The sequence below is a fragment of the Harpia harpyja genome, chromosome 7, assembly GCF_026419915.1.
Source record: "Harpia harpyja isolate bHarHar1 chromosome 7, bHarHar1 primary haplotype, whole genome shotgun sequence".
NCBI classification, from domain to species: domain Eukaryota; kingdom Metazoa; phylum Chordata; class Aves; order Accipitriformes; family Accipitridae; genus Harpia; species Harpia harpyja.
The window spans coordinates 3,529,323-3,544,657 of NC_068946.1; the positions used below are offsets into that span (position 1 = coordinate 3,529,323).

General features: G+C 40.7%; 1 protein-coding gene across 3 annotated transcripts in view; it reads left to right on the forward strand.

Moving 5' to 3' along the window:
• Positions 1 to 15,335, forward strand: part of DVL1 (dishevelled segment polarity protein 1) — a 105,173-nt gene that overhangs the window by 48,030 nt on the left and 41,808 nt on the right. For all 3 annotated transcript variants that reach the window (XM_052792695.1, XM_052792696.1, XM_052792698.1), the window contains exons 3-4: positions 6,687 to 6,808; positions 11,833 to 11,945. In XM_052792695.1, coding sequence (XP_052648655.1) covers positions 6,687 to 6,808; positions 11,833 to 11,945 — 235 coding nt within the window. The remainder of the gene's footprint in view (positions 1 to 6,686; positions 6,809 to 11,832; positions 11,946 to 15,335) is intronic.

Here is a 15,335-nt window from a genome sequence, read left to right on the forward strand (position 1 = left end):
TTCTGATTTCCAGGCTATATAAGCTTGATCCTGTATTCTCTGCGTATCTATGGTCCATGGTTGAAGCAAACCTCAAACAAATGTACTGTAGTTTTCAGCAGGAAAAAAGGGGGAAGCCTAATCTACCCGGCATAGACAATTTCTTCTTACTAAAATAAACATCACATTCCTGATAGGCTTTTGCAGGCCTTCTAGCAATATGGAGTCTTGTTGCCTTTGACAGAATTCCTGGTGGAATAAAGGGCCTCATCAGTAAGTCCTTTTGTGCAATTGGTCCTTCGGGAGCAGCCTTCGTGTGGATAATGGGCCATGTCTCTGAAGCTTTGACTTGGGTTTTGAGATGTCTGTGACTTTATAGGAAATAATTACTTTCAACTTGTAGATGAATGTGGCTGTTCTGAAGTTGCTGTCAAAAATACAAATGGCTCTTTTGGGGTATTTCTTTAGTTACTGTTATCTGTCCCTCACCTCTCCCAGAGCTGAAAGGAATACCAAGAGCTGCTGCTGCTCTCAGTAACAGTGAGAATTTAAATATTGTTGTTTTCATGCTGATAGACTAATAAATATTTAGCCAGATGAGAATATGAGAGCAGAGTGTACCAATGTTTGTTCTCTCCCCCTTCCCAGACTCATTCTTGTTGTCTGGTGTCTTCAGCCATGAATGTTGAACAGACTGATTCCTTGAGCTGGCTTAATGCCTGTGTGAGTTTGTTAAGATGTCTGCTGAGTGCTGAGTGCTATAAAAGACAGTCCGTGCCATAATTAAGGGAAAAGCATAAGCAAATGTGGTTGTAGAGGAGAAAAAGCAAAACTGAGCTACAGAGAGGTGAAGCAATTGATCCAAGGACTCACTGGAGGTCAGTAGCAATAAAGGGAAGAAAACAGGCTCTCCTGACACTGTAAACATTCATTGGCATGGTGTCACTGTTTGGCTCTGACTGGGGAGCTTAAGTTTTGCTTGCATTTGAGTGCCTGGCCATCTTCCTACCAATTGCTCTTCCATCACTTGAATTTGCTTACAACATGCAGAATGGACTGGTGTGAAGTTTGCTTTTGTGCCTGTACTAGAGCTTCAGATTGGAAGTCAAGTTGCTGAAGCGAGCAGCATTCACTGTGAACTGAACACTTATTTCTGCAGATGAGTTCCAAGATAACTTTCTTAGCAGATGCCTAGCAATGCTGGGTAACTTTCTCTAGCGCAGAAGAAAACACGCACTTTTTGTCAGCACGAATAGGCTGCATGTTTTGTTACTGCAGCATAGAGTAGCTAACTTGCACAGCACACTGTTGTTTGTACTGTCATGAATTGGAAGTGCGTGTGTGGGAATCACTAGGCATATCAAAAGAACCTAGGATTCTTTTCTAACATGCCAGGGTTGAGATGCTTGATATGCTTTCTCCACTTCCTGGGAAAGATTTAGTAGTGAGTGTGATAGTAGGACCTCAGTTGAAAAAACAAACAGCATTCAGTATGATGGAATGAACTGAATCAACAGTTGCAATTAGTTCCACACTTCTTTATTAACTTCCTCCATGTGCACCACACGGAAGACATCCACATTTTGCATTGAACTGCAGTCCTTTGGGGTGGAACCCAACAGCTGTTTTACAGCCCACAGGCATGCTCTTGAACAGCACACAGTACCAACACAGTGCAAGTAAAGAAATGGATTAAAATGCCACTGCCAGTCAAAACTGCAGGGGAAGCTTGATGGGTGAAATATAATTATCAGGGCTGGCTTCTGTCCAGGAAGCTGGGGTTAACACCACTTTTCTCGCAGAAACACAGTGAGAAGTCTATAATGCGGCAGTCCAATAGTGCATTATCTTCTCCATTCAAAGTGATGTAATATTGGAGGGGTTTATTCCTACCATAGCTTGTCAAAGAAAAGGGCACAATTTATCTTAAAGCTGATAGGATACTTAATGATTTACTGAGTGTCACTTGTTGGAAGAAAGGAAGAACTCCTAGCTAGCATGGCAAAGCAGGGAGCAGCAATTCCTGCACATGTAGTCAGGGCAGTGATGTGTGAATTCTGTCAACAAGTGTACACCCCCCACAGAATTCTTCCTCTTCTGCAGTCACCATCAAACCCTCATCAAATTGAAGGCATTTTGCAAGGTGCCTGGAAGGAGGTGGGGCTGCTAACTCACTATGAAGTTCCAGCCGGATCCAGTTATTCCATTGTGTTAGGTGTTATACTACCTTTCTGATCCTTTTGACATTTGGGAAAAATCAGCTAGACAGTGTAGTCTTAATAATCTTGCTGCATGTGCCATCTTCTACTGCAGATTTTCTTTTCTAGCACAACAGATGTTTTTCTAATGCTCTTTTGTGGTGTTTTTGTTAATTTGGTCTGCAGCCATCCATTTATATTCTACTGCTCTTGAACACAGAGACTGTAAGTCAAGAATGAAAGCTTTGATGAAGGGTGAGTGCTTCACTTGTAACCAGACATAGATCTGGACAGTCTGTGTCTTGTTTTAACAATGTAATTGCTTCAAGCTCTCTTGCTTAAATCTCTGAAGTCAGGTCCTCTAGCAGGAGCTCCCAGGTCCTGGTTATCATAAGAGTAAGATCGTGTTAGGCAACCTATTTAAACTGTTACACTCGTGGGTTTATTTTTTTTATTTATTTTTTTATTATTATTATTCCTGAGGGGAAAAATTTCACTCCAAAGGATGTGGCTCAATTATAGTAAGTATACTTTGTGTAGAAATGCCTGAGCCAGGCTGCAACTAGTAGTACAGCCAGTACAGCATGGATCTTAACTTGGGAAGGTAAACGTGAAAAGTTTTGCACTGGCCACTGCATTATCATAGCTGTTGTGCTTATGACTTACTACTTGAAATCTGAAAGAACTTTATCTAGGATTAACAAGCTACTTGGAAACAGGAGATATTGCTAATATAGTTTCTTGAGTTTGAATGTGTCTCGAGTTCACTATATCTGGTAGTGAACTGATTCAAGTTTCAAGTGGTATATTTCCTGAATGCAGCTGAAACATTAGTATGGGTAATTTCTGCAGCCGACTTCTCTTTATAATGGTAATGGCATAGTCTGAGGCTGTTTGTGACTCTAATCCCACTGAAGGTCAATAAGAAGCGGGTACCCAGTGCTTTATCCTTCAGGAAATCACAGCCCAGGGGCAGTATTCACAAAGGAGTTGCTTTGCTGCAGTGGATTTTGCTTCTGCTCAGCAGCACTCCCAAGAGATCTGCAACCTTGATCAGTACGGTGGGCTTGCCTTCGTAATGGGTTCTGCAGTGCCAAGACTTCTTCCTCCAGGAGCAGGGAAGTACTAAAGAACAAATATCCTGAAATATGGAAAGGATTTGTCTTGTTGGCTCATCTCTCTTTTTGCGTCAGGCTCATCTTTGAGATAGGTGCTGCCATTAGCAGAAAGGCTTAAAGAAGGAATATGTTTTGCTGCTTTCAAATAACTTGAGCCAGGTGCTTGTCTGCATAGCTTGATACAATTTAGAGTGAGAAGGGTGAGGGGATGTATAGATCTTGCCTACACCCAGTTTCTTTTTTTTTTCTTTTTTTGTTCTTTTTATCCCTTGGTTTGATTTTGTTAGTGAAAGTGCTTGTGGAGAGATTCCTCTGGGGATGAGCCAGGCTCAGAGACATTCTTGCATCTCCATCATGCCAACATGCTTTCTAAACATCTCCCGTTAGCTTCCCCACCTGAAAGAAAGAAACCTTAATTATCAAGTTATTAGGAAAGCTTGTGTTATTTTTCCCTTCAGTGTTTCCTCTGTTGCTCTTGCTTTGGTGATAAGAGTTTGAATAATGCAACTGACTCCATGTGGCGCTGGAGAACTGTTTTGTCTTCAGGCAGTTCCTTTTTGACAGTCTGTGTGTGTTTGCCTTCTCATATTTATGGTATATGCTCTTAGGAGTAACATACTGCATCCTGAATGCCAGTCCCCTCCTATCCTGTTCCCTCTCCTTCTCCATCCCCTTCTTTAACAGCTAGCAGCTATCTGATGATTATACTAGAATTAGTCCTTGATAAATTAACCAATTATAGTTGGAATCTCTTATATAGGGCTAGTTCTTCCACAGCTAAAAATAGAGGGAAGCTGAGACCTTGTTGCCTCTAAGTGAAAGGTAATAATCTATATCATTATTTGAGCATTTATTTAATTAAAGACCAATAATCATATTGTTTAAAGAGACTCGGCAAAGTGATTAGATGGCTCAGGGGATTGGTAATAGGATATAAACCTTTTCACCTCTAGGTTACTGGTTCAAGTCTAACTTCTGTTGGTAGCAGCCAGAAAGTGTTGTGTGATCAGTGGACTGTTGAAATATATGAATCGTTTTTAGCTTCCTTTCTGATTGGGCAGGGTTTTTTTTTCTCCCCATTCTTGCAAAAACATTCAAAATAAAGTATGGAACTAGATTAGGATGTGCAAAGTCTGAATTTGCTTTCAGGACAGCAATAGACCTCCTGTGTGAGGCTGAGCAGGTTGCTTCATTTTGCCTCGATTTGTTCTCAGGACAGTGGTATCGGCAGTGCTGCCTCCCTGTCTCTTTCTTGATCTGGTCTGTCTGAAGTGCAGGCAGTCCTTGGTGAGGTTTGTCTGTACAGGATGCCCAGTTTAATGGGAGACTAATTTTTGTACGGTCATCTAAAATACTAACCAAGTCTTTCAGTTGGTGGAATTCTGTTTTCACTCTGGGCAAAACCTCTCATGTTGGTCATCTGCTTTCCTGGTTTGAGTAGTAGAGGACTGGAATCTCTTTATCCACCGTTATGCATTTTAATAAAAAGTAACCACTTAATCTAGCAGTTTAAGTTGAATTAGAACTGGAACTGCTAATTGGGAATGACCACATTCTGTTTGCAGAGATAAATTAAAAGGAATCTTGAATCAGTGCACGTTGTTTGTTTTTCTATAGTGGTGCTTTACCCAGTATATGGTGGTTCTGCTTTAGGATTTAAGTTGCATTTAGGCATGTTAATTATTTTAATCTCAGTTGTGCAAAATCAGTAGTCTCCTGCCTTTCTGGGTTAGGAAACTGAGGCACAAATGCTGATTTTCTTATAAAAGATTTACTGAATCATTGGTAGAGAAGGGACCCTCTCTGTCTGGTTCCTGGCTGTACGCTTCAGCCAGGAGCTTTTTCCAGCACTAGTAAGATTAAAAAAAAAATTAATGTGGAAGAATGGTTTCACCTAGTTGTGTACAAAAGGATCCTTTAACACAAAGCATCGCTGTCTGTTGTTTTTGGTTTTTCTGGTTTTTTTTCTCTAATACAGAAAATTAGATACTAGCCTGGTAGATAAGTGGATAGAATCAGATCTTGTTTAAATGGAAGATCCTCTGTCAATCAGTATATTACAATGAGCTACAAGCCAGGAGGGTGGGGATAGGAAGAGAGACTCATTCTTCTTTCTCTTGTCTGTTTATCTGCTGATTAAAGATGTCATACTAGGCATACTGAATGGAGATGGTCTTTCTGTCCTGAATTTATTGGAAGTAAGGTTGAGTATAGTAAGCCTTTTGTGTGCCATGACCATGCCTGTGATCCATTATCCAAGCGCATCCCTATTAATGATTGAGGAATGTTGATAGGAAATAGAAATAATACGTGCTGGCATTAGTTGTTATATGAAGAATTTACACCCTGCCTTGTAATGGGACTGGAATATACAATAATTCCCAAACACACTAGGCTGTATATAGATGCTTGGTGTTTGTAATGAGAAGATAGATTGTTGCAGTGTATCTTCAATTACCTATTTCCATGCGAGTGCTGTGTGTTGGGTGCTCTGCAGCCTTTCCTTCTACCCTGGTTGACAGCTTGCCAGGCACCTTCAGCTTCCATGAATGTAAATGTCAGTGTCAGAGGAGTTTTGAAGGTGATAGTTACAACAGTGTAGTATTATAAAAGTTTTCAGGTCATTATGAATTTATAGAAGAGTGCACACTGCATATCCTGGTTTTCATGCCATGATTGGGAAATGACTTTTTCTATCTGCTGCTCTGCCTTAAGGGAACATTAAGAGACAAAATGGGCACAAGAGATACAAGTATGATGAACATCAGGAGTCTGGTCCTCCTCTGAAAGTATATGGCTGTTGAGATTCGGTGGATATTGGTTTAGTTCAGACTCTTAATAGAGAAGGTGGCAACTCTGAGATTTGGTGATTGGTCCAGACCAGATTGTGAATTTTCAGGAGTTTTGAAGGTCTTTGTATAAGAAGTTATACTGTGTTTGGGCTGTCATACTGTCAAGTTTCAGCTTTTGCTTTTTATTTTTGTCATGGCAAAACCAGACTGAGAGTGCAGTCTTACAATGTGCATGCATTTTGCAAGGAATGCTGACAACTTGCATGCTTAGGCAACTCAGAGAATGCTGTAATGACAAGTCAGAGGAAAAAGTGCACTCCCTGCCTGGTGTACTTGTTTCTTCTGAGATGAGAAAAATTTTGTGGTGCTTGCAGGAATTTTGTGCATATCCTAGCTGATGATGCTTTCATGTTGAGAATGAATGTAACCTGATTTTATGAAAGTTTGGCAGGAATCCATGCAACTAGACACTAAGCACTTCCTTTCCTCTAGTTTCCCTTAGATCTCACAGAATATTTAGCAAAGCAGTGGCTGAACACCTTATGTCAGAGTGGAGAAACCTGTACAAGGGTATGTAATTCTCTTCTTTCTGTTCACAGCTGGTCCTGGCTGAAAGCTCCCACTCTGACACAGGCTCCCAGTGCACCGAGAGCCACACAGATCTCCCGCCACCCATTGAGAGAACAGGCGGCATTGGAGACTCCCGGCCTCCATCATTCCAGTAAGAGCAAGCTGTCTTTTTTTTTTTTTTTTTTTTTTTTTACACCAAAAAAAGCAATTCCTGTCTGTTTCTTCCCCACATTTCTCCCTGCTGCTGCAAACCAGCTATTTATTGTTATTGTTAGAAAAATAATATACTTATTAGAACTGAGGAATTAAAAGGGGGATGGGAATAAAAACACCCTGTCATTGTTAGAATTAAATATATATCCTGTATGTCTCATTTTGAAAAACACTGTGGAAGAGTTAAGTAGCAAGGGAGCCCAAAATGCTTTTCGTAGTGTATGGATGACAACTTTTTATTACTCTGTTATGTATAATTATGTAGTATGCAGAGCCAGCAGAACACTGATACCAAGAGCAAAAATTTACATAAGGAATAATGCCTCCTCCATGTCCGTACAGAGGCTAGCAGCATGAACTGCGTATAGCCAGACTGGGAGTCATCTGATTTAATGGTATCCTTGTTATTTCCTGTTACGTGTGCATAGCCAATATATATCCTTAGAATACCTTCATTTTCAGGCAGGCCCTCTGAATTTACACAAGGAGGATTTAAAGCAGGACCTGGTTCTAGCTGTGATCTTAGTATATGTTCAGAGAAGGAAATGTGGTCTTGTTTGCCTGGTGTCACGCGTTTCCATTGCTTTCTGGGATACCTATTGCCTGGAAGAGCTCTTAGTGTTGTGTATGAGTCTTTTACAGATAAATGCCTTCTAGAGGGGACAAGAAATCTTGGGAAATACTAACCCTGCGTGACGCTGTGTGTCTTGCAAGGGCTTTACTGCCCTCGTGCGTTCATGAATTGCTTTATGTTGACTGGGAGAGGCCTGTATGAGTGCAGTCACATGGCCTGCAAATATAACTAGTTCTTTGTCTTCCTGACCTGTTCCTACATGTAATAGCTGCAAGATCAAACTTTATTTAAAAAAATACACTGTGAGTTAGGCACAAGTCTGTGTTTGTGGAACCACTCGCTGCTAATAACTGTAGGTACTCAGACCAATGAAATTTAAGCTGTGCTCTGCTGATGCACCTGCTGTCTTCCATAGTATTCTGAAAATCTTGTCTGTATCTTCATGCTGTCAGGCAGCACAGGGCTGCAAGTGGTGGTATCTTCATATTACAGAGCAAATGTGGGAATCCTCAAAGGGGCGAAGTAACTTACACAGGTCATGCTGAGTCAGGGGTAGCAACACGGGAGGTCGTGCTTTCTGGCTTGTGTTCTCATTCCTAGATAAATCACCTTCTTTCTCTCTCCCCTACCCCTTTTTGCTTTCATGTTTTAAACTGCAGTGGAGAATCTGGCTTGTGGGGAGGTCTTCTGGACTAAAACTTGTTCTCCCTTAATACCTTTTTTGGTTCTTCTCTTCACAATTGAATGTCTTAATTTTTGCAGTGTTTTTTGCTATTGTGTTTTATTTTTTCAATCCAGAAAAGAGCCTAATGATGACCTAAGTTTATTTCCGTAACACAGGGCAGAGTATTTCACTCAGTTATTCTGAATGAGGCCCTTAATTCTGTTTCACTATTAGAATTTCATTTTAACACACCCACTCTAGGTTCAAAGATTCCAAGTGATAAAGAATTCACTATATTTTGAAATTATTTGTTTCTCTTGGATAAACTAAATAAGTTGAGCTGCTCAAGTTTTTCATTGTAAAGCATGGCTTCCAGAACTTGAACCATGACTGTAGTTCTCTTCTGATCACTTACGATTCTCCAGCAATTTTTGAAAATGATGTTTCTTGGGATTTTGGCATGGTGATTCTGCGCAATAGTGTGTTCAGTGCCATTTCTGCATACTGTCTCCTTGAATAGTATTTCCATTTAAGAGATCAGTAGCGCAACCCTGTAACTTTCACAACTGTAACTTCAGTATTACTGTATACTCATGTATTACCTCCCCTTCTGTAAGTGTGACTTACCTTCTTGGTTCGTAAGTTCCTGAGATTTTTTTAAATGCTATTCAAACTATCAGAGATCTGTTATCTCCTGTCTTCCTTCTTCAGTGTTGATTGGGGCCTTATTTATGCAAGAAGCCTGAACTGAGCTAGGTGGTGTATAATTGTACAAACAGCAATGTTGCTGGACAACAAAGAATACAAGAGGTAGATGAAGCAGACAGGTCAGCAGGCAGTATCATGCAAGGGAATGAGATCCTTACCAGAGATGAAGTAGTAATCTCAACTAGCTGCCTGACAGCATTGATATTTTGCTTCGTCATTGATTAGATCCAAAGAAAATTTACTTTTCCCTTCCTGATGAGGGTTCTGAAGTTCATCCTGTATTTCATGCTCCACTGCTTCTGTTTAGTGGTTGCCAAATCCATGTTCATCTGAATGGGTGAGGCTGCTCCTGGTTTAGTGGTGGAGGTGCATGACTGAGTTGAGAATAGTGACCTCTGAGCTACCTTTCTTACACAGCTCTTGGGTATGTGCACTGAAAATTGAATTGAATTTAATTGGCTCAGCAATGAGGGAGGAAACAAGCCAGCTGTGAGCTTCCTTTTGCACCCTTTGTTAGGGTGTAAACCACCTTTTGTAGGCGGGTTTAGCCTAGGAAGAGATTCAGTAGTGGAAAGTATCAGCTGTAGTCACTAGATGGTGGTGCTGAGATGTCTGAGAGCCTCACAGGGTTGACTTTAGGAAACTGTCACCCTCTTTCCCTTTTCAGTCGTACTGGACTGAAACAAGAAATACAAACGTACTTGTGACAACACTTAAATACATACTTGCATTTTGGTAGCTTCATTAGGGCTTAAAATGCGCAGTCAAATGGTTTCTTGAATAACAACCTCGATTTCCTAATTTGTGTGGTGGGCATGTCAGTACATTTCATTAACGCAAAGAAAGGGTGTGGGCGTGCAGAAGGCTTTTCAGCAGTCCTCTTAAATGTAACACTATAGAGATGTGCTTACACATATACCAGTTCCGGGTCCAGCTTCCACAGAAGTCCGTGGGACCAGTTGGTTAGATCGTTGGTAGTTTAATTCCCTGTGTGAAATGTGCATGGCAGTGTACTCCAGACTCATGGAATTCTAGGAGAAATAAATTAATGACTCCGATGCGTTGGTGTAAGTATAATGATGGCCATTATGCACTCTGTGTGCATAAGTAGGACGTCAGGCATAAATAACAGGTGCAAAGAGCAGATGTGAATTGGGACTCCTTTTTAAATGGGTGGTATTTATGGGACACAGAGGAAGAGTATGACCAGTAACTTTCTAAGGGAAGTCTTTCACAGGAGAGCATTAGCCCACGTCAGATCGTGTGCTATTCTATTTTCAGGAGCTTTAGATCAGTTTCCACAATTTAGTCCGTTAAAATGAGCTATGGCCTTTGCCAGCGCTCCAAGAGGCTTTTCTTATTTCCTTCCACGTGAGCGCTTCAAGGTAGCTTATTAAATGCAAGAATAGCAGAGATACATAAAACAGATTGAGCCTGAGGGGAAAACTAAATAGCTACGCTAGTTCTGTTCAGCAGGGGAAAAAAGAGCATCTCCATCTTCCCCTTTGCTCCAGCCAACTCTGCTTTAACATGACTGTTTTCTTTTCCTCAGCAGAGATCTTGAAACAGATGGTTGCAAATACGCAGTCTTACATATTCAGTGTTCTGTATTACAGTCACTGCTCTTCGTTAGCTGACTTGACTTGTCTATTGGAATTAGAAGTGAAAGCCAGCCTGGTTTATATGAACTGAGAAATGGCCCTTTCTCAATGCTTGGAAGTTCAAGAGTATAGAGCTGTCACTGCTGTTTGTTTAGATTCATCCCAGAAAGCAGCCCTAAACCATGGGGACAAATTCTCTACTGCCTCTTTGAAACCTTTTGTTCTGGTTAATTGTAGTAGTGAGAAAGTGACTCTCAGCAGAGCCCTCACAAAAGCAGAGTGGAAGAAATCTGGCCACGGAGATCATCATCAAGATCTTCCTGCTTTTTGCCCAAAGCTCACTTGCTCATAACGGTCCTTCACTGGGGCTTACTAGATTAATATTGTGCTGGCATATCAGTGTAGCTTTCAAACAGTTGAGAACATGGGGAAAGGACCTGGGGTCTATTTGTACATTTCACAGATGTGCACTTAATTATTTTGAGCTTTGCTGTGACTTGGAAGACTTCAACCTTCAAGGTCAGTGCTCTATATTAAAAGCGGCCACAGTGAGCTATAGCTTCTGCCCTTTGGCTGTCAGCGTGCCACATATCTACCTTGGGTTATTGTCAGGAAAACAAACCTGTTCAGGGTGAACAAGCACTTAAGGAAGTGAGCTGAAACACTGGGTTTGGTTTAAAAAAATATATTTATGTATTGGGATATTGTAGAAAAGGCAACTGAATTCGCAGGCTTGAGAATAAGCCCTTGATAGAGCTTGTCATCTGTTGGCATTACTAGAGGAGCTCATACATACTTGTATATATTTCTCAGATCTGGGATCTTCAGAATGAGCATGGGAGGGTTTGAGAGATGCATAGGAACTTGGGGTGTTTTGGAAGCCGAGATGAGTGTTAGGGTCAACAAGTTTTGTTCTTCCAAAAACCAGTGTTATCTGTTTGTTCTTGTGTTAGGCAGGTATGCTGCAAATTTGTGGTATTAAAGCTATCATGATGGAACTGTGCTGAAATCCCATTTCCTTTGCAAGTGTGTTAGCAGCTAAAGCTGTCTTGTAGTTAGTTGTCGTCTTGCTGCATGCTAAAATGATCCCTTTTCTTAGCCCACCAATAGGCTGCTTTTCCTATGGAAGTTTCATACAACAGTCTTGTGGCAGCTTTTTCAATGGCATGATGATACTACTTGTGCAAATAGCGCTGTGTCTCAGGGCATTGATATTGAACTGTCTTTTCACCCTTCAGGTAGTTTTGGGGTGAGCAGAGCAGTCTGAGGGAGCTTGCGGTGCTGCAGCAAGACTGCAGCTAATCTGCATAGTAGTTTTCTGGCTTCTAAACCAACATGCTCATGACTACAACTGTTTTTATCAAAAAGAAAAAAAGAGATGACTCCACTGTTTCTTCCTATTTGTTCTCTAACAGCCCAAATGCTGCCAGCAGCCGGGACGGCCTGGACAATGAAACAGGAACAGAGTCAGTTATTAGCCACCGGCGAGACAGACATCGACGGAGAAATAGAGAAGGGCATGAGGATGGTGAGTCCTATTTAATTTTTCCCCTTTTTCCTTTAGAAAGAACAATTCTTCTGATAATCTTTCAGAGCAACAGCTACACTTACGTGAATACCGCAGAAGAGAAACGTGTCTGCATTCTTGCGTGCTTTCAGGGACTATTATTATTTTAGTGGAATAATTTGATAATTGCTTTGAAACTCTTTGAAGCTCAGCATTTTCTAAGAGGTCTGGACAACCTATAGTAAAGTGGCAGCGAGATTGTTTTTGACAATATACAGAACTTTCTGTAGTATTAGAAGATGATTAGCTCGGAGAGGAATAACACCACCCGATGCTGAGCTCCATACTGTCATGGCTAGGCTGCCTCCATTATTCAAGTTTGCTCATTTAAAGGTAGAACACGTTATCTGTACGATGCGTTGGGAGTTTGCAGTGTAGACAGTTTGAGAGTCTTAGTATTTTAACATTGCAAGATCTGAGCCAAAATCCTCTGAAATAATTTCTGTTGATTTCTCTAGGCTTGGGTCAGCAGTAGTGTTTTATGCTGGTGTAACTACAGCACACTGGCTCTGGAGATCTTCTTTTATACATAAATACACCCAAAGTACACATATAAACTACAGAATTTCATCTCTTGCCTCTAGTCTGTACATCAAAGTAAGCTTGTTTTTTTCATTTGTTGCCAGACAAGAATTTCCAGGCTTAATTAAGAATTAATAGGTGCCACCCATTGAGTTTAAAACAGTCCAGAATATGGAGTACTTGGGCCCAAGAGATGCCATCACAGGCTTTATTCACAGCTCCACCCACTAAAGTATTTGCCTCCAGTTAGAAAACCAGAAGTCATATATATACTGTGGGTTAGAAGCAGGTGTCTTCCTGTTCATTTAACCCTTCCAACCTGCAACTGACTCAGAGTGAATGAAAGTTACTCAGTGGGTGGAGCAGAGAGCTGTCTTTGCATGATCCTGCCTGCAGATTTCCTTTGGGAAATCACAGAAAGAGTCAGAATCTTCTAATAGTGTTGTGTTAAAAACTTGTTACAGGAAGAATGTTAACGGTAGTTTGTTTTTAACATTAGTTTAAACTAGTACCAATGCATGTTTTGCCATGGACATTCATGGCAAAAGAGCTGGTTGTTGAATGGCTAGTCTACGACCATAGTCTAGATTGCTCATATGGGATTGTTTGAGCACAGGAGTTTCTGCTTTCTGGTGGTCTGAAACTAGTTCATACTTTTCCCTTTAGATAGAAATGGGATAAAATTTCCTCCTTCTCCTGTCAGTCTAAGCTGTGCTGAGGCAAGAACATGTCACTCAGTAATGCAAACATTACCTGTTCTCAAAACAATTTAGGCCTCCTACCTGAAGCAGGCTATACGCATGAGCAAGATGTGAGTTTTGTTAACGTGCATAAAGCAAGGACAACTGCTGTATGATTTTGGTCTCATGAAATATATTATTTAATGTCCATAGTGTTTCTGTGGTCATAATAATATTTTATTTAAAAAACACAAAACCACCAGCGTGTTAATTTCAGTTGAAAGCATGTCTCCAAAATGCACAGTTCAGCACTATATCCTGAACTGCCACTTAAAAAGATTAAAAGAAGTGAAATACCCTTATGCTGGAGAAGGGTTTTAAGGCCTATTCGTAACAATGGTCACACATTAGCAGAGTCATTCTTTTCTTGGGTCTTCGTGTCCTCTTTGTCTGGAGCACAGCTGGATGTAAAATGGGGGAACAGTCGTAGGAAAAAGGGGGCGAAGGGTGGAGGAAGGGCAGCAAGGTTGTGACACCTGGTTCACAGCAATTTCAGGGACAGCAGCTGTGTGCTCACTTGTCATTATGAAATAGTGGTAAATCCTCCTTTCCCTGCAGAAAGAAGGAAATTCAGTTAGAGCGTTTGATCTTGTGCTGTAGAGACTTGTTTAAATAATACCAAAATTACAGCTGTAGTAGTTCACAGAGAGGCAGGATGAGGGATCTTCAGTGGAGCACTGCATTACTCATAGGTTTGTTCCATAGGTATTATTATGCAGAGTAGCCAAGACATATATGTACAGTATTGCCAGCTCACCAAACTGTACAATAACATGTACCATGTAGTGTTTGTAACTGTTTGAGCTCATTATTGGTATAAAGTGAATGACAAAGAATAACCACACTGACAATGAGGATATCCCTGGATACTCTGCGAAGGGAAAGAAGTACTCATTCCACAAGAAAAATTGAACAGTGTATTATAGCCTTCATTTCAAAAAAGGTGAAGTGAGAAAAGGTGCTATTGAGCCATTTGGGAACTGCATAGATGTAGACACATTGAGCTGTACAGGTCAAGCAAGCTTATTCCATTGATCCCTGATCACTGTGGAATTGAGAGGTTCAACAGAATGAGGTTCTAGTTCTGACTTGGGAAAACCCAGGGCAGGGAAGAGAAGGGAAGCAAAACAAAAATCTGTTGAGAATGTAGGTAAAATTAAAATATCCCAAAGTAAATGTAAGTAGAAAAGCAGAATTCTAACTGTGAGCTGTGCAGAAATCTCTCTCTCCTGTCAGCCTGGCATTTAGGGACCGCTACTGTTTTCAGTGCATGACAAAAGCTTCCTTTTAAGTTAGCCACTAGTTTTCACTTAAATGCCCTCCAGCCCCCACTGTACAGCTCCATCATGAGTAGATGAGAATTTCATCTTAATCTCCCAAATGGATTTAAGTTTTATCTTTTAGAAAGATTAAAATAATACTCAGTAACGAGCAATATAGGTACCATTAGTTGTAGGCAACCTTTTATTCCTTCTCATTAAGGGTTAGAGCCACAAACCTATCTTTGCTGCCCAGTCATTCTACATAGTGGTGGAGTCCTGAAAGCATAATCTTCCCTGTCTTTCTTAAACCACAGGTTTTAATTCATAAAAAGACTAGTTTAATGCTCAAATTAAAAAAAAAAGGTCTTGCACAGACCAATTATTTGGAGTAACAGTGTGAGAAAGGGGTAAGAATGAGTTGGCGGGAAGCTGAAGGGTTAAGCATTTTTGTGTGTCTGTGCATGAGGACAGTGTATGAATTAAAAAATGTTTATTGCCGACTTGTTTCCTCTTTGTTTTGCTGTGACAGCTATTCAGAATGCTCTCAGGGCAAAGTGTTATATGGAGAGCTCAGAACAGACAGATGCTTTGTCCTGAAAAGCTAATGGTGGAAATATCTGAGACAAAAGCTGTCAGGGAAAACAGGAATGGGAAAAAGGGAGTTTTTCTCTCTAGCTACTGTTGATATTAGGGGGAAAAAAAAAAAGGATTAGAACTGCTTAAAGAGTTAAAAGTTTCTTTGACATTTCTGTCCTAATGTCCATTTTAATTTGCACAAATTGTTTCCTGCTTGTACAGCAGACTGGAAATCTGTGTCGGATAGTTCA